Genomic DNA, 25,074 nt, shown 5'->3' on the forward strand with positions numbered 1-25,074 from the left:
TGGCCAAGACTAAGTGAAGAAAGCTTAGTATCTTTGTTTTCGTTTGGGGTTCTTAGGGAGTTTGTTTGGTTGTTATCTTTCTTAGTTGGAGTTTCTATTCCTGTGAAGAAACACCATTACCATGACAACTTTTGTAACGGAAAGCATTTAATTGTGGCTGGCTTACCATTCCAGAGGTTTATTCCATTGTCATCGTAGGATCATGGCAGCATGCAGGCAGACATGGTGCCAGAGGAGCTGAGAATTCTACCTACACCTGGACTAGCAGGCAGCAGAAAGTGAACTGGCTTGAGTTTCTGTGACCTCAAAGCCCACCCCCTAGTGACACGCTTCCTCCAACAAAGCCACACCTATTCCAACAAGACCACACCTTCTAATAGTGCTGCTCCCTATGGGCCTATGGGGCCATTTTTATTCAAACTACCACAGTATCCTACTCTTGTTTCTGCTGCCATTATATAATATTTTGGTGGGCTCTAAAGATCAGCAGTCAGTGTGTGTCACTGCGGCAGCAGGGGTTGTAGTGCCCAAGGACCCTGTGGTTATCAGAGTCCCCTAGAAGGTGCAATACAGGAAAACTTAGGAGTGCTGGGTGGCAGCAGGCAGGGGAGGGGGGAGTTTGGTGGAAAGAAGGCAGAAGTAACAGGATAGATGGATGGACTGAGGAAAGAAAGCTTGGGCTGTCACTGTCACTAAGATGAAATCTTAGAAAGCAAAGGACATTCAATAATAGCCAAATGTCAGGAGAAGCCCCATGTTCTGTGGACTGTCAGAATACAACAGAATTTATCTCAGGGTGCAGTTTCAGGACATCCTGTCACCTGTGCCAACATGGCATCTTTGGCTTGTGAAGCCACAGAATATGACTCAGAAGCCACACAGAGGGTAAGCTGTGCAGAGAGGCTCTTTGGTGTAACTCTATGTGGTGTGATTCTGGTGTGTCTCTATGTGCTCATGCTGTGGTGTGTGTATGTATGTGTGCTGTAGTGTGTGTATGTGTGTGTGCTGTGGTGTGTGTGTGTGTGTGTGTGTGTGTGTGTGCTGTGGTGTGTGTATGTGTGTGTTGTGTGTGTATGTGGGTGTGGTGTGGTGTGTGTGAGTGTGTGTGTGTGTGTGCTGTGGTGTGTGTGTGTGTGTGTGTGTGCTGTGGTGTGTGTATGTGTGTGTGTTGTGTGTGTATGTGTGTGTGTGTTGTGGTGTGTGTATGTGTGTGTGTGTTGTGGTGTGTGTATGTGTGTGTGTTGTGGTGTGTGTATGTGTGCATGCTGTGGTGTGTTATGTGCTCATGCTGTGGTTGATACAAATCTTTTGACTTATATCTTGAAGCCAAGATATTTTAAAAATAGGTTGGTTTAATCTAGCAGCTTTCGTAATCAAATGTCTCTCAGTAGTGTTAGTATTTGCTCACTAACTTTCAAAAAATCTAAAGACAAGCTGCACGGTGGTTGTGCACACCTTTAATCCCAACACTCAGGAGGCAGAAGCAGGTGGATCTCTGTGAGTTGGAGTTCAGCCTGTTATACAGAGCGAGTTTCAGGACAGGCTCCAAAGCTACACAAAGAAACCCTGTTTTGTTAAAAAAAAAAAAATCTAAAGACAACACAATAAATAAAACCAACTCTCTCTTGGTTTTCCTGGTGATGGTACTGGCAGGAGCCACATTTATCACGCCAACTCTGGCAAGTGTCTGGGTCCGTGCAGCCACTGAGTGGTAGCAGGACCTCTGCAAAGAGCCACATCGTTTTTGCCACTAACACTGAGTCAGGAAGCTGTCTCTTAAAGGAGCCGCACCTCTACTCCCACCAGCAAACAGAGCCCACCTAAGAAAATGCTGCTACCAAGAAGCCCTGCTTGACTGTTCTTTCGTGTGTTTAGAATCCTTTTTTTTTAAAGCTTTCTTGAGTTTTATGTGCAACTTTGTGCCAAACATTTGTCCACCATATGTAAATGGACATTTTTCTCCTGCCTGCCTGTTTGCAAATACCCAGTGTTCGATTCCCAAATAATTGACCTGGAGGCTTAATTACTTATAAATGTTCAGCCAATAGAAACGTCTGACTGCAAAAGCCTGTGCTCTGAGGTGTGATTCTCCTGTTTGGCTGTATGGGCTTGGGGTGTGGCTCAGTTGTAGAGTATTTCCCAGCATGTATGAAGCCCTTGGTTACACCCCAGCCTAACATAAACTAGGTGTGGTTTTCATGCCTCTGATCTCACACTGGGGAAGTAGAGGCAGGAGGATCAGAAGTTGAAGGTTATCCTTAGCTGCCTAATGAGTTCAAGGTCAGCAAAGGCAATATAAGAACCAAGAGCTAGATAGGTAGGTAGGTAGATAGATCAATATCATCTGTCTTTATTTTTAGTGTGATCTGTGCCTCCTGAGGCCATCGAGGGCTTTGAGTCCTTGCTGGTTCTGTCCCATGGACCACTGTTCACATTCAGGGTGTGCCCTGAGCACTGTGTCAAAAGACTACTGTGCACTTCTCTTTTTCTAGGTGTCTTAGTTTTTTAGTTTGTTTGTTTGCTTGTTTTTGTTTTGGTTTTGGTTTTGGTTTTTTGGTCCATTATCATCAATGGTGGGGAGCATGGCGGTGTACAGGCAGACATGGTGCTGGAGCTGAGAGTGTACATCTTGCAGGCAACAGGAAGTCAACTGACTGTCACACTGAGGGAAGCTTGAGAAAAGAGATCTCAAAGTCTGCCCCCACAGTTACACCCTTCCTCCAACAAAACCACACCCACTCCAATAAGGGCAAACCTCCTAATAGTGCCACTCCCTTTGGGGACCATTTTCTTTCAAACCACCACACTGTGTTTCTTCTTAGAACTCTTTTTTTTTTTCACTAGAAAAAATAATAGTGAGTTGGGTCACCTTTGTCAAAGGCCATGGAGTTGGTTAACTAACCACAGGATGTTCTGGGAAACTGGAAATTAGATGTCAGGACCATGCACGAAATAGGGTGGTGTGTCCATTCTAAACTAGAAAGGCTTATGTCCCTGTGGAATAGGCCCTGGTGGGCTTAGTCAGTGCCCCTTGCTAGTTGGATTCCTCACTGGGGCTCACTCATCTTTGTTGTCCCCAGGTGCTTTCCCACATACCTGCTGGAATTCTGAAGAGGGGCAGACATGGCAGGCAATGCGGCAGACAGCGCCAACCACCTGCCCTACTTTTTTGGCAACATCACTAGGGAAGAGGCTGAAGACTACCTGGTCCAGGGAGGCATGACAGATGGGCTCTACCTGCTGCGCCAGAGTCGCAATTATCTGGGTGGTTTCGCTTTGTCAGTGGCATACAACAGGAAGGCGCACCACTACACCATTGAGAGGGAACTTAATGGTACCTATGCCATCTCCGGTGGCAGGACCCATGCCAGCCCGGCAGACCTCTGCCAGTACCACTCCCAGGAATCTGATGGCCTCATCTGCCTCCTCAAGAAGCCCTTCAACCGGCCTCCGGGGGTACAACCCAAGACTGGACCCTTTGAAGACCTGAAGGAGAACCTCATCAGGGAATACGTGAAACAGACCTGGAACCTTCAGGTGAGTCTGGTGGGCACTGCTCCCTGAGACCATGGAGCCCTGTCCTAGCATCACCCAGAATCCTTTGCATCCTTTACAGGAAGACTGAGACAGCATGGTGGTTGAGTTTCTGGTATGTTCCAGATCCCTGTGTGGCCACGCCCCTCACTGCCTTTGTTTCCCACTCCATCTGAGCATGTAGTCAGAGCCCAGTCTTCACATTCCCCTCAGCAGTCCATTTTCCTTCTGTGAGAAGGCTGTGTTTTCAAATATATATATATGTGTGTGTGTGTGTGTGTGTGTGTGTGTGTGTGTGTGTGTGTGTAGTCAGTAATCAAACTCTGGCTATTCATTACCAAGAAGATCTTTTTCAGTCTCTCTGAGAAAGATAGGGAAATCAGTCCTCTCTACTATTAATGGTACTGTTTTTATTTCCACCTTTTCTCCAGGTGGTCCAGGCTGCTCACCTGTGACTCCTCTGATGGCATTTCCTGTAGGTGTGTGTGTTTGGGGCGGGGGGGAAGATGGGAGTGAGGACACAGCTGAATCCTGACAGACAGAAAGCCACAGATGCCTGCCTCTAACACAACTTTTTTTTTTTTGTTTTTGTTTTTGTTTTTTTGGGACAGGGTTTCTCTGTGTAGCTTTGGAGCCTATCTTGGCACTCACTCTGGAGACCAGGCTGGCCTCGAACTCACAGAGATCCGCCTGCCTCTGCCTCCCGAGTGCTGGGATTAAAGGCGTGTGCCACCAATGACAGCCACAATTTCTTTGAAAAGTTTTCTTTGGTTAGAGTCAGTCTCTCTTCCACCATGTGAGTCCCAGGAATGAGGCTGAAATGGGCAGCGAGCACTTAGCCTGCTGAGCTACCTCTCTTCCTCGAACTCAAACACATCTCAAGCCTTCTTGCCCATTATGAAATGACTCTAGGTTTTCCCACAGAACCTAGCTTTCGTATATAGCTGTCTTTGTCAGATCCATGCTCTGACTCCAGGTGTATATGACCTACATATGCAAATTCTTGTCTGGCTTTTCAAGGAATCTTCCCTTCATTACAAAATGCATTCATTTATTGATACACGTGAAGACATGCAAGTAATATACAAAGATCTTATTGGTTCCCTTATTTTAGGGAATGAATAAAAGAAGGATGAGTGATGGGAAGAGTGTGATGGGAAGAGTAGAGTTTGGTCCTGTTTTGCTGCATAGAACTTGGGACACAGATCTAACTTCTCTGTACCTGGCCAGCTCACTCTCTCTCCATCCTCTGCAGGGCCAAGCTCTGGAACAAGCCATCATCAGCCAGAAGCCCCAACTGGAGAAGCTGATTGCCACCACTGCCCACGAGAAGATGCCCTGGTTCCATGGCAACATCTCCAGAGACGAATCAGAGCAGACAGTCCTCATAGGATCAAAGACCAATGGGAAATTCCTGTGAGTATCGTGTCTTCCCCCTACTTCCTAACTTCAGGGCTGCTCACCTAGGGGTAGCAGCTTCCCCAAGAATAGAACCCAGGTGGCCCCAGGAAGGTGTCACACATCCCCATTTGCCAATGAGAGTTGGTGTCACTTGTGACCCAGCATGTGTTTTATCTAGTCTGAGCATAAAGTGTGATGATGTGTTCAGCCACATGAGGGTTGAGTTTGTTATCCAACGTGGTGGGCCCAGAAGTGCTTTGGGTTGGGGATATTTTCAGATACAGGAATATTTGCACATATGTAAAGATATGTCACGAGCTCTTGCCCAAGCCTGCACTAGAAATTCCTTGACCTTTTAGAAACACTTTATGCTTATGATATCTAGGCAATTTCTTGTGTGTGTAGGATAGCATGCTCACATATGTAAAAGTGTGTGAAGTGTATACACATGCGTGTGGAGGTCAGAGGTGGACACTGGTGCCTTATCAGTTGCTTTCCACCTTATTCATCCGAGTATCTCGTTCTCATTTATTATCATGTCTGTTCATGTTGGTGGGGGAGTGCATAGATGCCGAAGTGCAACCTCCATGGAGGGCAGTTCTTTCTTTCACCTTTACATGGTTCTAAGCATTAAACCCAGGTCATCGGGCTTGGGCGCAGCCATCTTTACCCAATGAGTTAGCTTGCTGGCTCTTCCTTCCCAGTTTTGAGAAACAGTCTCTCCCTGAACCTGGAGCCTGCTGCTTTGTCTATAGTGACTTGCCTGCAGCCCCCAGGGTTCCTCTGGTCTGTGCCGAGATTACAGGCACTCACTGCAACACCCAGATTTTTACATGGGTTCTTGGGATCAGTTTGGGACATCGTGTGTTATAAACACTTCACCAACTGACCATCGTCCCAGGCCCCTAGCTAGCGTCAAGGTAATTTTTCCCACAGTATTTTAGTGTTTCTGGAGTAGGGTTGCTCAGCCTGAATTCTGCTTCACATGGCAGACATGGTGTACAATGTGGTCACGGAACAAATGTAAGACAGCACAGTTTGTTCGCTTCGATCTGCCCCCAGATTTTGGACTTCTGTTTGTGCTTGGAACTGTGTGCTAACGCAGACATTCAGGAGCAAAGTCCTGGGAGCTGCTTACACCAAACCTGGGCATAGATATCTGAGCAGAAATGGGTCTGTGGGCTTCAGCCTGTACAGCTCAGCTCATGAAGGCTAGGATCCTGGGTTCCTGGCCTGGGCATCTGCAGTGGCCCTGTGTGAGCCAAAATTCAGAAGGTCCCAGGGCAGTGGTACAGCTAGGCAGGGTCTGTAGTCCACAGAAGCAAGGGGTATCCTGGTGAGTGTAAGCCTCTTCTAAAGATGTGCCTGCCAAGGTTGTGCTGGGAGAATGCCTGCATTTGTGGTCACTCAGTGTCCCTACACAGAGGCCTTCAGGGTTTTGAAGAGCCACCCACATTCTATCCAGTAAAACTTTCCCAGAATCAATGAGGTTTCTTCATGGTCAGGCACATTGATCAGCACCAGGCTAATCTTCCTAGAAGTTCAGGTTTTTTTCTCTGCATTTGTATCTCGCTCAAGAATTGTCCTCTTACTTCTGATATTAAAGAATTATCTTAGGAGCTGAAGAGATGATTCAATGGCTAAGATCATTGGCTACTCTTAAAAGGAGAGCATTCAAGTTCCAGCCTCGATGCTCTCTCAGGGTCCAGACTGAGACAGCAGGGCTACACAGCAGGCAGTGAGGGTTTCCCTCAAAGGAGTCTGAGAGTGAGAGGGAAATAAATGGCTGTCACACACGTATTCCTCTCATGACTCTTTATTCTTCAAGAAAACGTTCTTCCCAAAAAGTTCTCTCTCAAAAGCTCTCTTTAAGATTTCTCTTCTATGAAAGTTTTCTCCTCAAAAGTTCTTTCTCTAAAAGCTCTCTCCTCAGAAGTTCTCTCTCTAAAAGTTATCTTAAGATCTAAAAGTCCCTTTTTCTAAAAGTTCTTCTGAGGTCTCCCTATCCCACAGGCTTCTAGGTTTTACACCTACAGGCACATTTAACCACTCTCTGACAATAGGGCATGCTATCTCTCAGAGCCAGGAAGTACGCTAGGATCTTGAGCAAAGCAGGTGCCACAAGTCAATCCCCTGGACGTGACTTGCAAAACATCCTGGCAGACTTATGTCTCAGGGGTGACTTGCAACTTGTGCTGTTAACTGATTAAGAGGGGCTTCTCAGTGCTATATCAGAGGGAAAAACTAAGGCTGTGCAGTGTAAGATCTGGAGGCTGCATCTTTTACTGCTGATGCCAGGTAAGAAGGATTTCCTTTCTCTGGGGCCTATTTGAAAATACAAAGCACCCAATATATATATATATATATATATATCCTATATACAGTGAAATTCATAGTAACAAATATTCTGGAGTCGGTACCTAGAATTTTAATTGCTACTTCTGTAATAAATGATATGGGCTCACTCTTCCAAAACACTGGGGTTCAATTCCCAACTCCCCAGTGGTGGCTCCCAAGTGTCTGTAACTCCAGTCCCAGGGGATCCACCACCCTCTTCTGGCCTCTGTTTGAGCTAGGCATGCATGTGGTGCATAGGCGTACATGCTGGCAAAACATCCATAGATTAAAAATAATACTAACAGAAATACTATTTTTATATTATCTTAACTATCTGTAGATTAAAAATAATACTAACAGAAATATTATTCTTATATTATCTTAACCAACCATAGATTAAAAATAATACTAACAGGAATATTATTTTTACATTATCTTAACAATTTCTTTTTTTTTCAATTTTTTATTTTACATACCAACTATAGTTTCCCCTCCCTTCTCTCACCTCCCTGCTACACACCCTCTTCTTGGCTTAGATGTGTTAAGGCTTCCCATAGGAGTCAGCAAAGCATGGCACATCAAACTGAGGCAGGACCAAGCCAACCCCCCCCCCCCCCCCCCCCGCCACCACACATCAAGGCTGAGCAAGGCATCCCACCATCGGGATTAGGTTCCAAAGAGCCAGCTCATGCATCAGGAACAGGACCTGGCCCCACTGCTAGGGGCCCCCAGAAGACCACACAGTTGTCACCCAGACACAGAGGGCCTAGGCCACAGCTCCCTAGCTGTTTGTTCAGTCTGTGAGCTCCCACGGGCTTAGGTCAGCTGTCTCTGTGAGTTTCCCGTCATGAGGTTGACCCCACCCCCCCTTGCTCATACAATCCCTCCACCCTCTCTTCAAATGGACTCCTGGAGCTTGGCCCAGTGCTTGGCTGTGGATCTCTGCCTCTGCTTCCATCGGGTACTGGATGAAGGCTCTATGACGACAACTAGGGTAGTCACCAATCTGATTGCAGGGAAAGGTCAGTTCAGGGACCCTCTCCAGTCTTGTAGGAGTCTTAGCTGGAGTCATCCTTGTGGGTTCCCCAGGAGCCTCCCTGGCATCAGGTTTCTCCCTAACCCACCCCCCTGCAATGACCCCCTCTATCAAGATATCTCCTGCTGTCCCGCCCACTACTCAACCATCCTGATTCCTCATGTTCCCTTCCCCCACCCTCCCTCTCCCCCCACCACTGCCTCAGTTTACCCAACACATCTCATCTACTTCCTCTTCCCAGGGAGATCCCTGTGTCCCTCTTAGGACCTCCTTGTTTCCTGGCTTCTCCGGGGATGTGGGTCGTAGTCTGGTTGTCCTTTGCTTTACATCTAATATCCACTTATCCACTTATGAGTGAGTACATACTGCGTTTGTCTTTCTGGTCTGGGTTATCTCACTCAGGATGATTTTTTTTTTCTAGTTCTATCCATTTGTCTGCAAATTTCATGATGTCATCCCCCCCCCCACTGAGTAATACTCCATTGTGTAAATGTACCACATTTTCTTTATCCATTCTTCAGTTGAGGGGCTTGCTTCCAGGTTCTGGCTATTACGAATAATGAACAAGTGTCCCTGTGGTCTGATTGAGCATCCTTTGGGTATGTGCCCAAGAGTCTTAAATATTTCTTAAAAAAAGAAAAGAGTAGGCAAGGTAACTAGACCCTGGTGACTGGAATGAGATGTTCTGTGGGACAGGACATCCCAGAGAGACTGTAGCAGAAGGAAGGCAATTTCCCCTCATGTAGACGCATAGCAAAACATTTTCCTGAGAGCTACTGCATTTCCTCTTTGAGCAATAGTTTCTGGCACAAATACCCTAGGGTAGCAGGCAGCATTGTGACACTCAGCGCACTCAGAAGACACGCTGACTCCCGGAAGGCTGCTGCCTAGAGCTTTTGGTCTCAAGCTCTTTGGGGAAGAACTGTGGCCACAGATTTCCCCCAAGTTCTGCACTCCTACTTTTTTCCCAGGGACACGTATAACCCCGAGCAGAAGGCAGGAAGTCTTCCAGCAGTCTGTCAGTCAGTTACACAGACATCCCACGCCTCATCCTGCCACATTCCACCCTAACACTGGGCCTTGTAGTTTATGCAGGATTTTCAAAGCTTGTGTGTGTCCGTATCAACTAGTAACAGAGCTCAAAAGATGCAAATCCTCATGGACCAGGGACCTGCGTGGATATCTGTGTTTCCACAGCGTGCTCACAGTCCCATTGGGGGTGGGTCCTGCTTTAGATTGCAATCACCTAAATGTCCACTGTAGACCCGAACTTCTCACACACTGCCCTCCCTACCTCTGTGTTGCCAAAGAGCCAGCCCCACTCCTTCCCAGACCCCACACCTGCAGGGCTTGCCCATGGATGGATGTATGGATCTTCAGCTAAGGCCTCACCTCAGGCAGGGTGAGAGTCCAAAGCTTGGAGAAGGTGTGACCTGTCTTCAGACCCTACCTTCAGATCTCCATAGGGTCAGGCTGAATCCTCTAGGTCTGAGCTTCATGATTGAATCTCTCTCTCTCTCTCCCTCTCCTTACCTCCTTCCTGAACCCAGGCTTCATGCATGCCAGGCGGATGCCCTACCCACTCCTCTACATCCCTAGCTCTGCACCACCGCCTTGAGGAATAAATAAAGATGCATGTGAGCTCACAACCCAGTGTGTGTGGTCAGCATGGGACACACACAGAGTTTCCCCTCTGTGGCTTCTGTGTGGTTTCTCCATCATTAGCATCAGGCCATTCTCCTGATGAGGGAATTTAGTGGATCTTCAAACAGAGGAAATAGGAGGCAGCATTCATACGACTTGGTGACTGTCTTGTGGCTTCCTGGCTCCCTACAGAACCTGATGATCTCAGCTGTGTCTGGCATGTGTCTTCCACTCCCTTCTTTAGTTTGGGTGTGTGAACGGGGCATGTAGCCTGTGGGAAGTTGGCCACTAGGCCTCCTGTGCCCCAGTGAGCCCAGGTGGCCCCAAGCCTGCTCCATCTTCCTTCTTCCACACAAGTACTCACATGTTATGGGAAATAGAGTCACAGGCTCCTGAGAAGTCTTGTAAACCAGCCCCGACCTGATCCATCACAGGCTTCTGTCCTGTTTCCCCAGTGGCAGTGAACCACAGTTTAAGGAGATCTTGAACTTGACTGAATAACCCAGAACTAACCCACTTACAGTTCATTTCGTAAAATGTCCCTTACTTCCAATGAGCGTTCAGGGCATAGAGTTTTTAAAGTCAAAACTGGATTATAATTACAGTTGACTGTCCTCAGAAGGGACATGTCACCCTTCGGGCACAGGCAACGGTCTAAGGCAGCTGTTGGCTTCCTCCTTCTCCCCTTTCTTTCAGGCGGAGTTTTCTTTTTGTTTATATTTTCCTAAAGGATATGTCTCCTGTCACTTGCTAATCACTCTGTGAGCCCATCCCTCCTGGATGAACATAGGTAGACTCTTCAGACCCAAGGAACAGAGCTCCTGGCACTGTCATGGCCACTGGACTGCAGAAGTAAGTTCTGCAAGAGTTAGGGCTGCTGTGTCTGTCTGCACATTTACTCCTCTTCATTCCTGCTCACTCTGGGTACCTTGGGAGCAAGGACCTGGCTCTTGTCTTCAACAGCTGCAATCTTCGCTTTTACAGCAATGACTGGGTGGGAGGAACTCTGAGGAAAGGGACTTCCAAAGGAAGAAGGTGGTTAGCTGAGGAGGGGAGTAGTACAGCAGAAGGAGTGTCTGTACAGAGCCCTGGGAACCTACATGTTGCTGTAACCAGCCATGGGAAGGGAGATGGCCAGACCAGAGAAAAAGCTGAGTAGCTGAGTAGCTAACCATGTGACATTTTGAGACTGCAAAAGGACTACTACCTGGAGGGGAGGAGACAGAGTGGGAAGAGAGGCAGGGAGAGGAGACCTGGGGGCAGGGGAGGGCAGGGAGGCTGGGGAGTAGGGAGGAAGGAAGTTACACAGCCTGGCTGGTCATCCTGTAAGGCAATGGTAGAACTTAGCAGCCACCCTTGTCAGCATCTGGGGTTGAGGTCCTGCTGAGTAGAGCGGACAGTAGAATAATGGAATTAGGAGCCCAAGAAGGTGGCAGGAGTGGGGTGAACTGGGAAGGGCTGGACTCACGCAGGAGAGCTGGGAAGCTCAGCAGGGAAAGTGCCAGTGAGTGTGTCCTCCAAGGACAGGCAGTTACAGTGAAGGCAAATAGGTGAATAGAGTGTTCTGGTGACTCCCAGGCTTCCATCATTGTGGGAGAGGACTTGAAGAAGCCCGAGGGAGATCCCAGGAGGGCAGAACACCATGCACAGAAGAGTGCCCCCAGGTGATGGCAGATTGGCTGGGTGGAAGAACACGTGGTCCCTCCATTGTCTTATGATCTCTTGCTGGAAGGGGACATTCTTAGAGACCCCTGGGAAAGGGGAACTGGAGACCAGGTCTGAGCTGGACCCATCACAGATGTCTTCAGGGGGTGAGAATAATGCTGTCAGTGGTTTAGCTGAGTGATGGCAGTGGGAATGAGAAGGGGAGTTTGAGAAACTTCATTAGAGAAAGGAAATCCAGGGGATTTTGAGACGCCCATGTGGACACTGGGTAAGGAAGATGGGAGTTATGTCTTGTGGCCCGGGAGCTCAATATCATCCCTGTCACTTGCAGTTGAGATGGCTCTTGGCACTTTGTTTTGGTCTTTTTCATCGTGCATGATCGGAAGGTTCGGAGGCACAGATAGTGATTCACGGGACTAGGTTCAAACATAGGTTAAATATAATTTAGTTCGGGAAGAAGTCACTTATACAAGAAGCAGATGGCCATCTCAGGTTCCCACTCTAAGGATCCGCACAGGCTGCTCCCTGTGACCTGACTGGACACAAGAAAGAGCCACCTGCCCAGACCCCAGAGCTAAAACTCACTCTGCATCAGGTCCATACCTGTGACCACGCCCAAACGGGTGTGGTCAGCACTACAGGTACAGGGGTGGGGGTGGGGGTGGATATCTCACTACAGGAAGGGACTCCCATGTGTTCCTTTTCCGTAATAGCTCTTTAGTAACTCAGCTAAACTAAGCTCTAAGAAGCCCTTGTTTCCTATATTCAGAGTAGAGTGTGTATACAGTCCAAAGCGGGTGAAGCCCAGAAGTATCTCTTAGACATGTGAGTGTCCAAGTATGTCTCTCTGTGTGTGAATGTGTGTGTGCATATATGTGTGCATAGGTATGTGTGCATGGCAGGTGTGCATGGAGGGTCCCCAACCCCTGAGCTGTTAATTCCCTGGGTGTGGTTTACGGTTTAGTGGTTCGAATTTCTAAGTTCTCAAATGCACTGCTGATGGCTGCGGTTGTGGTGGCTCTGTGGAGATGCCTGACACCTAGGTAGGCTACATGAAGAACAGTGGTCATTTGAGACTTCTGAAGGTCTGTTACCATAGGTGGGCAAACAGTCCTACCGCACACCCAAGTGCTGTAGTATTTGACTGGGGAGAGAGAGACAACCTTCAGACTAGATGATACTTCTGTGTAAGAATGTCTGAGAGACTTTCAAAAACACCTGCTAGAGGGGCTAAGGACCAGTGATTGAGCATTTGCCCAGTGTGTACAGAGACCATTGCCCACCCCAGCTGACCAGGTAGTAGAAAGAGTGGCGAACTACCAAGCTTGTGAGGCAAAACTTTATGTATTAAAAGGGAAGTAGGAGGCCGGCGTTGGTGGTGCACGCCTTTAATCCCAGCACTCAGGAGGCAGAGGCAGGCAAATATCTGTGAGTTCGAGGCCAGCCTGGTCTCCAGAGCGAGTTCCAGGACAGGCTCCAAAGCGACACAGAGAAACCCTGTCTTGAAAAACCAAAAAAAAAAAAAAAAAAGGGAAGTAGGTGTTGGAAAGATGGGCTCTTGCTGCTCTTCCGGGGACTGGGGTTTGGTTCTTAGTACCCACGGCAGGCAGCTCACAACCTCCTGTAACTTCAGCTCTGCGGGGTCTGGTGCCCTCTTCTGTCTTCTGAGGCCACTTTTACACATGTGGCATTCACCCAGACACACAGACACATAAGTGACAAGAACAAAAAATAAATCTCTTTGAAGAAAAGATTAGTAAGTTGGAGAAAAACGAAAAGTGATAACTTCCCATCTGTTCTGAGCAAGGGGGACTTGAGAACAAGTTGTGGTTGTGGTGTATCCCCTCGCCCGCATGCTGCTCCTCTCCGTTCACAGACCAGTTCTTCCTTCAGAGGAAGGCCATGGGGCCGCCTTATGGTGTCCTCTCCCGTGCTCTGCCCACTGCCTCTTTCTCTGCCACATGGGTCCTTGCAGAGCTAGCTTGTGTTCCATACTTTGTGGTTTTGATACTGAGCGTGTCTGGGTGTATAATGCCCCCGTTTTCCCTCCTGTCTCTCTTCCTTGATGCCTCCTCTCTCATAACTCATGCTCACTTACATTTGGAGTGATGCTTTTGAGCTCATGATTGGTGGATAGTCATCCGTGGGGAGGGGCCCCGCCCTGGCCTGAACCTCAACCCCTGCCCACTGCAGTGCTGCGCTGGTAGAGGTGTTTGTCTTAACCTCGCTCGTGTGTGTGTGTGTGTGTGTGTGTGTGTGTGTGTGTGTGTGTGTGTACGTGCGCACACAGGTACACATATGAGTGCATGCATACAGAGGTCAGAGGTCAACCTTAAATGTCATTTCTCAGGATCCAACCACTAGGACCGGGAGTTCATCAATTAGACTAGGTTGTCTGGCCAGACAGTCTCAGGATCTGCCTCTCTCCACCTCCCCAGTGCTGGGATTAAAAAGATGTCGTGCCCCACGCCCCACCCCGTCAGCTTTGTTTGTGAGTTCTGGGAATTGAACTCAGGTCTTCATGCTTGCTCAGCAAGGATCTTACTGCCTGAACAGTCTTCCCCAGCCCCGAGCCCATGCTTTTGCTCTTATTTGCCAATTTTGCCTCCTCAAGTTTCAGCTCACTTTGTGGTCTCTACATGCACTACAAAATTATATTGTGGGCATCAAAGAAACACCTCTCTTTGTTCATTAATGAATGAAGCCGTAGCTGTTGCAAGCCTCCTGTACCACAGTGAAAGCCGAGTTCAGTCAGTCTTCCCACACTGCCATGCTGGATCAAAGCAGGTCATTCATTTGATCTGTGTGGCTTTGCCAGTAGGGTCATCCAAAGGAGCGTCACAGCCTGTCTGAAGGAAAAGTTCAAAGATGGCCCTGGACTGATGTTAGTATCTGTTCACTGCTGCTGCACAGAGGCCCTGGGAAACTGGGAGAGAAGCCACAAAAAGAACTGGACCTTTAGGGACTGGAGCAGAGAGACCACGAGAAAGAAGCATTTGGTGTGTGTGTGTGTGTTTGTGTGTGTGTGTGTGTGTGTGTGTGTGTGTGTGTGTGTGTGTGTGTAAAGGCCAGAGGTCCACCTAGCTGTTAAGGCAGGAGCTTTCACTCAGACACTGGGCCAGCAACCCAGCAAGTCCCAGAGATTTGCCTCCCCAGTGATCTGTCTCTGCCTCTCCAGCGCAGGGATTACAAGCACAAATCTACACTTGGCTGTTGTTTGTTTTAATAGGGATTCTGAGGCTTGAACTCGGGCCATCATGGATCAAGGCAAGCGCTTTACCTAGTGCACCACCTCCACCATGCAAGGAGAGACATTTGTGAAAACTGCTTTAAAAGATGCACTATGGAGAACACGAGCTTGGCATGCCCCAGATCCTGTTTGCTGTAGGAACTGATCTTGCTTTCAGGGTCTGCACCGAGGACACCCAGGGTGCCTATGTGTTGCTAGTTCAAGGTGTTGGCAGATACAGTGTTTCTGTCTGGTATCACTTACTCCTGAATCCCCATCTCCCTCTTCCCTTAGCTCTCCTGGAAAAGCCGCTGTGCATTCTTAGCTCTGAGTAAGGTTCATTTCCTCCCATCTAGTAACCCCTCCCCTCCCCTCCCCTCCCTCCCCTCCCCCTCCCCTTCCTTCCCCTCCCCTTTCCTCCCTCCCCTCCACCTCTCTCCTCCCTCTTCTCTCCCCTCCCCTGTCCTCTCCTCTCTCCCCTGCCCATCCAGACATCCTTCCTCCCTCTGACTCTGATGCCCCATCACAGATTGCCCTGGACAAAAGCAGCAGAGCCTGAATGGTCCATGACTGGAATGTACCTGCTGCTCTGTTCTGTTGGCAGCAGATGCAGGCCATATCCCTAGAGTCATAGGGAGACAGCCTACAGGGTCTCATCATCTCCCAGGGCCTCGCTCGGTGCCTGGCCTCATTGCCACCCATACACTCTCTCAAGCCCTCCTCTCTCACCTCTGTGAGGGACACGAGGTCTGCCTGTTTAATCAAGACCCAGCTTCTGGAGGAACACACCAAGGAAGAACAAGGACTCTTGTAAGGCCAGTTAGCACAACATTCCAGACAGAAAAATCCTCAGGGCATCACCTTAAAACTAGCATTCCATACTTACTACAAGGAAAACGTTGGGTGGAGGTTGTCAGATGTTGAGCTGGGGAGGTAGCAAAGTCAGTGAGGTGGTTTTCTGACAAGCCTGAGGATCTGTGTTCAATCCCCCAGAGCCCACATCCATGCTTGTCATCCTACCACTGAGGACAGGGTTAGGAGGCTCTCAGGAACTTGCTGACTGTGTTCAGTTAGAGGCCCTGGCTCAAAAGGAAGACCCCAATGTCAGACTCTGTCCTCAGTTTGCACACCCATAAACACACATACACATACACACACGCGCGCACACACACACACACACACACACACACACACACACACACACACACACACGTCAAACATTGGTCAAGGGCCAGACTACGAACAGTCTAGGGCCAGTAGAACCCAACAGAATCCCAATGATTAACCTTGGGGCTCTGTCCATAGACCCTGGCCTGGGTGTCACCCATGATACCTGCCAGGTTTTTAGAAACAGGAAATGGTGGCAGATTCCTAACGAGTTCTGTTCTGAGTTAAAAATAATCCCAGCAAGGCTCTGCCTGCAGCCTGCAGATACCTCAAGTTGCTGGGCCATTGGTGAGGCCAATGGTCTTGTCACTTAACAGATGCTGAGCCTGTGGGTTTCCCGTCTCTGCCTTCATTTCCTCCCAGCTACCACGGGCACTGCTCAGGCCATGTGTCCAGGCAGTAACCACAGCTGTCAGCTACCTGTTGTCTGAGGGCTTGGCCTCCAATACAGAGAGTCACTTGTACATAGCCTCCAAGAAGAAGGGTTCTTGGCAGAAAGACTTGTCCAAAACCAAGAGGCTGTCTCCATTTCCTCCTTGTATCTGCCATGCTGTTTTTACAGTGAAATACTAAATTCAACAGAACTAGGCAGGGACAGTTTAATGAATAAACATCAGGCAAGCACTACCTATGACAAGAAATGAAATGCAACCCCTCCCCCAACCTTCCTCTCCCCCCCAGGGCGATGTGCTCCTAGACCTGTGTTCACAAAGTGTTTACCTTCTATGTCTTTTTCTTTTCCTTTTCCTTCCTTCCTTCCTTTCTTTCTTTCTTTCTTTCTTTCTTTCTTCCTTCCTTCCTTCCTTCCTTCCTTCCTTCCTTCCTTTCTTTCTCTCAGTTTTACCACCAAGAAGTACTTCTCTAACCACAATCTTTTGCGTTTGCCCTCCTGGGACTTTGGGTATGTGGAACAAGGAGCATGCTTACTGGTGTGTGGTGGGTGGTGGTATGTGCATATGTGAGGGCATTTGTGGAGGCCAGAAGCTGGCATTGGGTGTCTTCCCAGCTGTCACTCTCCTTCTAGTCTTTGGAGACAGGGCCCCACACTGAACCTGGAGCTCAGCAATTTAAACAGGGTCCTCCTGTCCCCACCCCCTCAACACTAGACCTACAGACACCCACCACCACACCCGGAAGTGTGAGTCCTGGGGATCAGAACTCAGGGCTTTGTGCTTGTGTGGCACCAATGCTTTGCCAGCGGAGCCGTTCTGGCCTCAGTGCATTTCCTGTTTGTGACACTTGTTAGTGTGGCAGCCCCTCTCGAACTTTGTTGTCCCAGCCCCTTCCCCTGTATGAATGGATTTGCGGTAGGATGTGACAATTTATTCAGTAGCTTGTGAATGTCGGGATTGTGTATGCAGTTTTTGAGAGACACAGAGAGAGCCAGTCCGTCCTTCCAACACACCTTCTGCGGTACAAGTGCACATGTTTAATTGAGCAAAGATCCCTTTCGTTATAATTTCCCATAATCTTTTTTGTCTAAATCATGCACTGCCTGTCTCTCTCATCACAGGACAGGTGTCCTGCACATTTCAACAGACAAAAATAAAGAGGAGGGGGTATTAGAAATTATAATGGATCCACTATGCTGTTTTCTTACTTTCTTTAGTCCATTAAATAAATGAATAAAAAGGGGGGGTACTTCAGGGGGCATGCAATAACTTCCCTTAGGTTCGTGATGTAGTTTTTATTTTTTTTTTCCCCTCAAAGGAGGTTGGAAGCGTGCACTCTCTGTAGATGTTTTCCACTACCTTAAAACAGTTTTCCTCTTCCCCAGGACACATAGCCAGTGTTTGCCTAAACTCTATGGAACCTATTAAAGACTCTAATTATGCAAAATACCCTGAGCAGCCACAGCAAGGAGGAAGCACATGAAAAATGAGTAGTTGTTATCACTATTAGATTCACGGCATTTAGAATCGCCAGTTCAAGGCAGAGAGTATGAAGTGGAAAAGTATTTAAAAGATAACAAAATTTGACTGAGTATTTGATGTAGATTTTTCGAGATTAAAAGGGCTCCTTGGAGGGATGATGAAATAGACAGCCTGGGAAGAAGGAAGGGAACGAACAGGAAGGGCTTGGTTTGCTGATGTTGACTTCCCCCTGCTGACTGCGAATCTCTAACACCTGGAGGTGGAATTGTTGGCCCTGTGGTATGAATAGTGGCAGGAGCCCGTGGTTTTCCAAAGCGGTGGGTCACATGTGTGCTCCCATTGGCAGCACAGGAGGGCAACACTTGGATGACTCATCATTTAGCCGTCTGCCAGGGTCCACAGTGTCACGGCATTTCCGCTGTGAGCTTAGTTTGGATTCCCCAGATTTCTCATGGGGTCAGTTGCAGCATCTCTCTGGACACTGTCTCACTAGGTCCCTGTGGTCTGCTGTCTCGGGTTTGTTTGTTTAACAGAGAAACACTGCTATGTTGTCCAGGCTAGTCCTAAATTCCTGTCTCCCCGGGGACCCTCCTACTCGAGCATGTGAGAGGTGAGCACCATGGAGTCCAGACCTTTCTTGTCAGCTTTAGCTAGGGAAAAGCAACCAGAGTCAAGGGTTAATTAGCAAGCGTGAATCTACAAACTGAAATTCAGACCCCATCTTTTATTTCCATGACGTTGGGATCTCAGGCATGAAGGACTCTCAGTGAGGAGACTGACATTGAGATGTGTCTTCTGGTTACCTTTGTCTCTAAACAACTTTTCTAAGTGTATACACAAATTCTTCATATGCTGACGCTTCCATGCCTCTGTTTCTGGTTTGTTTTCCTTGAGATAGTGTCTCCTGTACCCCAGGCTAGCCTCCGGCTCACTGTATAGTGGAAGATGGTCTTGAGCTACTGACCCTGCCACCTCTACTTCCTGTTGGTGGGATGATAGGTGTAGGATCCCCTCCTCCTTTGTCCTTTCTTCTCTCTCTCTCTCTCTCTCTCTCTCTCTCTCTCTCTCTCTCTGTCTCTCTCTCTCCTCTCTCCTCTCTCTGTCTCTCTCTCACTCTCTCTTTCTCTCTTCCCCCCTCTCCCCATCAATCACTGTGTCTTATGCCTATTCACGTGTGGGTATGTGCGTGCCATGTATGTGAACACGGGTGCCAGAGGAAGACTTTCCGCCTTGTTTCTTGGAGACAGGCTCTCTCACGGGACCTGAAGCTCACTGTGCAGCTGCTCTGGTAAGCCCAAAAGTTCCCAAGTCTGCGTGTCTTTACCCTCCAACACTTGTAGACACACATGGCTGTGTCTGGCTTGCTTTCACAGCAAGTGCTCTAACCCCCTGAGCCACATAAACCAGCCCCTTACATGTATGTTTGCACACACATTACCCTTTCTGCAAGCTGCTGGTGTCTACAAAATAGAGCTAGCACACATTGTGCATGGCTTCACCAGAGAACAGACTGGGCTCTCTGTCCATATATGGTGTTTTATTGCATGTTTGGGTATTGCCCAGTAACCGACAAGGCTCTCATCAGCCACATGACCATCTGAAAGGAATTGGCACCTCAGGGTGCTGGTGACTCACTGTAGGACGAAGGGGCTGTTTCCATAGTGGTGAAATTTCAGAATAGCCATCCTCAAAGGCCAAGAAGGCTTTGGCTGTGCATCTCCCACCAGGTGTATCTTGTGTATCTTGCCAGCTGCCCTGAGCTTCAAGCAGGGGCTTGGACGGAACCCTGGCCACTGTGCCAACCAAGCACAATATCAAAAGAAAATCATTTTAAAGTTACAACCTCCCCTCGCCCCCCCCCTTTCAAGAGGTGGGCTACATGGCAGGAGAAAGGGAAGTGTGGTCACATCCGGTTCCAAGACCCAGTTCAGTCTGAACTGTGGCTGTGGTCTTGACATCTTGTACCCGGAGAAAGCAGTACAGATGGTGCCCGTTTGCAGACACCCTTCTCCTCCTGGCGGCTGGGGCCTGACTAAGCTATTCTCAAGCTCAGAGCATTTGGGTGTTGCTTGCTGAATGCTGAGATTCAATCTTTCTTGATTTAGCAAATGCAGAGGCCTCACACTTCCCCAGATCTCATAATCAGGGGGTGTGAATTGCCTGAAAGTGGGGAGGGCGGCAAGGCTGGGGAGAATGAGGCTTTAAACTGGAAGAGTCACACCCCCGGGTGCTGTGTCAGCCTGGAACACACCCTCTCTGGGGCCTAAGGTTTTGAATCACTGCTTCCTCCTGTAGTGTGAGGACTGTGCTGTTCAAGTGTCTCTGTTCAAGGGTGCTTCTGTGTTGTCACCTAGTGAATTGGAGTCTTCAGTTCATCTGCAGATGCCTGCTGGACCTCAGGCTGTCTGTGTTGACTCATCCCACACGGCTACCATTGCCTACCATTCCCTTCTCAGGCCTGGGATGTCAATGCCACCTGATAATATCAAATAGTGTTTTAAACCTGGCCCTGGTATTGGGGAACGGGTAAGAAAGTGAAGAAGAACATGGAGAGTTGAAGCATTCCTAATCTTTCATGTGTGCTCTGGAAGGTTTTGTTAAAATGCCCACTGAATTCCCCAACCAAACCACACCTGCACCCGTGGTTTAAAAATGGAGGTGAGACTGGCTCATACCTTTAATCCCAGCACTCGGGAGGCAGGAGGAGCTCTGTGAGTTTGAGGCCAGCCTGGTGTACAGAGTGAGTTCCAGAACAGTCAAGGCTACACAGAGAAACCCTGTCTCAAAAAACAAAACAAAAATGAAGATGAGCCTAGGGGCCTCATAGATACCCAAAGCCTGTGCCTGTTGCTGGCTCACTGGCTCTGGTACTGAGCCTTCCTGGGACCTCGAGGTTTGGGTGCTGCCTGCCAAGCATGTGCCCACTTGCTGGTTCTGGTGAGCACTTGTGATCCACTGTGGCTAGGGTACTGTTTCCTGGGCCAGAGGGTCAGAGTAGGGGGTGATCCTGTGTCTTCTGTCTACAGGATCAGGGCTCGAGACAACAATGGCTCTTATGCACTGTGCCTGCTGCACGAAGGGAAGGTGTTGCACTACCGTATTGACAGGGACAAGACAGGGAAGCTTTCCATCCCTGAGGGGAAGAAGTTCGACACCCTCTGGCAGGTGCGTATATATCTGTGTGTGTGTGTGTGTGTGTGTGTGTGTGTGTGTGTGTGTGTGTGTCTGTCTGTCTGTCTGTCTGTCTGTCTGTCTGTCTCTCTGTCTTTCTCTGTCTGTCTGTCTGTCTGTCTGTCTGTCTCTCTGTCTTTCTCTGTATGTCTTTCTGTCTCTGTCTTTCTCTCTCTCTCCCCTCTGAAGGGCACAATGCAGGCCCATGTGGCTGCTAGTTCCAAAACTCTTAGAAAGAAGGGGAGGGACGAGACTATCTGTCCCATCCACTCTCTGATTTCTAAATGGCGTGTTTGAGAACATCAAGTCAGAGAGGCTGCAGAGTTTCCATCTAGAGCTATTAAGTTCTTGGTGCCTCAAGATCATGTGTTTCAGGGCAGTGTCTGGAATTTAACAGAAAGTCCTGCCATCAGGGAATAGCATTACACATAATCACAGATGACCAAAGAAAAGAACCTAGGGGTTGTGACCCAGCTGGTCCTGGAACTGTGAGATGCCCGGATGACACTAGGGTGGATAAGCCATATGGGGACTACCCTCATAGCAGAGCCCCCATGGGAAGTTAAAGCAACTGAGGGGGGGAGCATCTCTACTCTTTCTAGGCTCCAGGCAGCTAGCTGCCTGTCTAGGAACTCTGCAGGCCTGCTCTGCAAAGGGTTCATTCTCAACCTCGCTGTCATTAAACCTAGAGACAACTCAAGCGTGTAGAGGCACCCAACGTTGTTCACCCAGATCCCCTCAATTACTACTAAGCACATGTTGCTTCCTTAATTTGGCATCATAGCTACACTTACTGTGATGGACCAAAAGTTGAAGGCCAGCCTCAGGTACATAGTAAATTCGAGGCCAGCCTGGGCTACCTAGCAAAATCCTATCTCAGCAAACAAACAACCAAGCCAACAAAGGACTAGAAGATGGGGGTGGAGACTTCAGATCACTAATATATCGCCATCTGTCTGTGTGATGGTTAGTTTTAATGGTCAATTTGACACACACTAAAACACCCGAGAAGAAAGTCTCAATGAAGGATTGTATAGACCAGATTAGAGCATGAGCGTGTCAGTGGGAACTGTTTTGAGCGCATTAATTGATGTGGAAAGACCTAGGCTGTGGTGGGAGGCACTGGCCCCTGGGTTGGAGTCCTGGTCTGTGTAAGAGTGGCGGATGTGCCTGGAGTGGTGGCGCACGCCTTTAATCCCAGCACTCAGGAGGCAGAGGCAGGCGGATCTCTGTGAGTTCGAGGCCAGCCCGGTCTCCAGAGCAAGTGCCAGGATAGGCTCCAAAGCTACACAGAGAAACCCTGTCTCGAAAAACCAAAAAGAAAAAAAGAAGAGTGGTGAATGTTAGCTAAGCAGTAAACAGCATGTATCTATTCACTCTCCATTCTTCATTATGGATATGACCCACTGCTTCAAGGCTAAAAATTTGTTGGCTCTACCCAAGGACATCTGAAGCCCATCTCCCAGGTGCCCTGTGGAAGAGACTGTCTGGGGTTTCAATGGCTTTAAAGTCAGTGAGAGTCATGATTCTGTCACTGTCTCCATTTCCCTCCCTCTACTAAGCACTTTCTTCCTTGCTTCCCTTGCAGCTGGTGGAACATTACTCTTACAAGCCAGATGGACTGCTAAGAGTCCTCACCGTACCATGTCAAAAGATAGGCGCACAGATGGGTGAGTGACTGGGACACAGAGGGTCTGCTTTGGGGGAAACTGATCACTGTCAGCCTGGTGTCGGATTTGTCTCTTCCACACTCAGATGAGGCTTCGATTTTTACCACGTGATTAAGCTCAATGTCACTGCAATTCTAAGAATCATTAGTTGAAGGATAACTAATCACTATAACTTTTAAAGGAAACTAGTGGATTTTTAATTGCCACCAGGGATGGTGGCACACACCTTTAATCCCAGCATTGAGGAGGCAGAGGCAGGCAACCTGTGTGAGTTCAAGGCCAGCCTAATCTGTATAGTGAGACTCTGTCTCAAAAAAATATTATTTAATTGAAGGTGTAAAAAACCCAGTAAAAGAGAAAAGCATTGATGCAGAAAGTTTACACTCTCCTCAGTATGTTCCAGTCATCTTGACTGATCTGACAAGTAGATGGTATGCACGAACACCACTGTAATTGTCTAACTGTCACCATGGCTTACTCTTCTTGCAGGTCACCCACAAAGTTCAAATGCCCACTCTGTGGTGAGTATTATTATAGGTCCCTCTGCTGGGGAAGCAATTGTGTCTGAGTACACAACTGGGTTTTAGTTAGCACAGGTTCTGAACTCCAAAACAGCCCTGAAGACCTGGGAACTCCAGCGAGTCTGGGAAGGCGCCTGCCTGTGGCCACTGCTAAGCTAGCCTATTTTCATGGCTTCTTGGCTGGCTTACTTTCTCCTCATGCTCTGTAAGTATGCAGGATGAGGAAGAAACCCACTGTTAGATCAGAAAGGCCTCCTGTCACATGTAGAAAAAGGAGACATATTGTTCAAGTTCAGTCTGTACAAACACGTGTGTGCTGCCCATAGGCCTGCCGACCTGCATAGCAGCAGGGCAGGGCCAGCAGATGGGTATCTCCTTGAGTTTAGCAACTCAATTCTTTTGGCCAAACCAACTGACACAGAATTACGAGGGACTTGACCTCCTGGGTAAATCATTTTGACTAATGATTAGGGGAGGGAGGATGTGCTTGGTAAGAGCTCGAGAGAAAGGTCCAGAGAAGGAAAGAGTCTGGGAGTCTTGGCCAGAGCGCACACCCCACTCCATGTCACTCAATGAGACTGTGCCCTCGATGTCCTTGTGTTGGATTACCACTTTCATCTTCATGCCCAGAAAGAGAAGGGAATCTCAAGCTCCTTCTCCATCCAGGATGTCAGAGTTGGTACTTAGATGTTACTCAGCAGGAGCTGGCTTTCTCATGTCTTGGAGACTTCATTGTGGACATCCCAGCCCGTTAGCATCACCAGGGGATAATTCCTGACTTTTGCCCTGCTAACTCCTAAAACACAAAGTCTACCAAAAGCCAAACACCTGTTCTGTCTCCAGTTGGCCACTCAGTACTGACACTGTTGATTCCACAGTCAGCACCTGTTACCAAACTGAGAGACCTTGAATTGGCTAAAATATCAGCAAACTTGGGGGTCCTCTGAAACATAGTCCCACCGGCATGGGGTCCTCATGTTTCTCAGGGACCTGGTGTTTATCACTGGGTGCCCTTGAGACAGAGCTGCTGTCCCTCTCAGGCATGTTCAGCTTGTGACCTGAGGGCTGCCTGTGTCCCAGGACTTGTAGATGACAATGTCATGTTGCAACCAGTGCCACTGAAGCAGGCAGTGACTAGAATCTCTTGTGGAGCCTGAGACACAAGATTTCCACAGACAACATGGTGGCTTCCTGTCTCAGTCTTAGCTTTGTAGACTTCAGTGGAAAACACTTACTGAATATTCTAGACATCTCAGTCCAGATGGTTGGACGCTTCTGGAAGCATCTCAGATGGTCCAGACTTGCAGAAAATCTCCCTGGGGCCGGTGAAGGGTGCAGGCAGTGCAGTCGTAGAAGCAAGGCCAGGTAGCTTGTCATGACAAAGAATATCTTGCATGTGTTTCCTGAAACTAAATACTCTATTCCTCTCTGCCATTGTGGTTTCTAGACTTGGTCACCGGGTGGAATAATCTCAAGAATCAAATCCTACTCCTTCCCAAAGCCTGGCATCAAAAAGGTGCTAAAGCATCCCCTACTTGCTGTCCCTGACTAAGTGGTAGGATAGACCTGCACGCAGACCATGCTTGGCTCCCTTCCCCGAAACCAGCACAGCTCTGCCTCCGTGTCTCTACCGCACGCCCAATTCTGAGTGCACCTGCTGAGCCTAGCAGCCCCTGCCCAGTGCATCCCATGCTTGGCATGCAAGTTCTCCTGTGCTACCGCTGCCTAGCCAGACTATGTTGCTTTGTTTGCTACCAACACACAGCCTCAGTCATTTCAGTGAGCACAACCAACTACTGCCGATTCTCACATCAGACACTCACAC

At 48.5% G+C, this 25,074-nt stretch overlaps 1 protein-coding gene across 1 annotated transcript in view; it reads left to right on the top strand.

Annotated features, from left to right (window-relative positions):
- Window positions 1-3,123: 3,123 nt before the first annotated feature.
- Window positions 3,124-25,074, top strand: part of Syk (spleen associated tyrosine kinase) — a 45,855-nt gene continuing 23,904 nt past the window's right edge. Inside the window, exons 1-6 of the mRNA XM_035441541.1 lie at window positions 3,124-3,537; window positions 4,790-4,950; window positions 20,914-21,052; window positions 22,647-22,728; window positions 23,218-23,249; window positions 24,697-24,765. Coding sequence (XP_035297432.1) covers window positions 3,124-3,537; window positions 4,790-4,950; window positions 20,914-21,052; window positions 22,647-22,728; window positions 23,218-23,249; window positions 24,697-24,765 — 897 coding nt within the window. The remainder of the gene's footprint in view (window positions 3,538-4,789; window positions 4,951-20,913; window positions 21,053-22,646; window positions 22,729-23,217; window positions 23,250-24,696; window positions 24,766-25,074) is intronic.

The sequence above is a fragment of the Cricetulus griseus genome, chromosome 3 (genome assembly GCF_003668045.3).
Source record: "Cricetulus griseus strain 17A/GY chromosome 3, alternate assembly CriGri-PICRH-1.0, whole genome shotgun sequence".
NCBI lineage: Eukaryota > Metazoa > Chordata > Mammalia > Rodentia > Cricetidae > Cricetulus > Cricetulus griseus.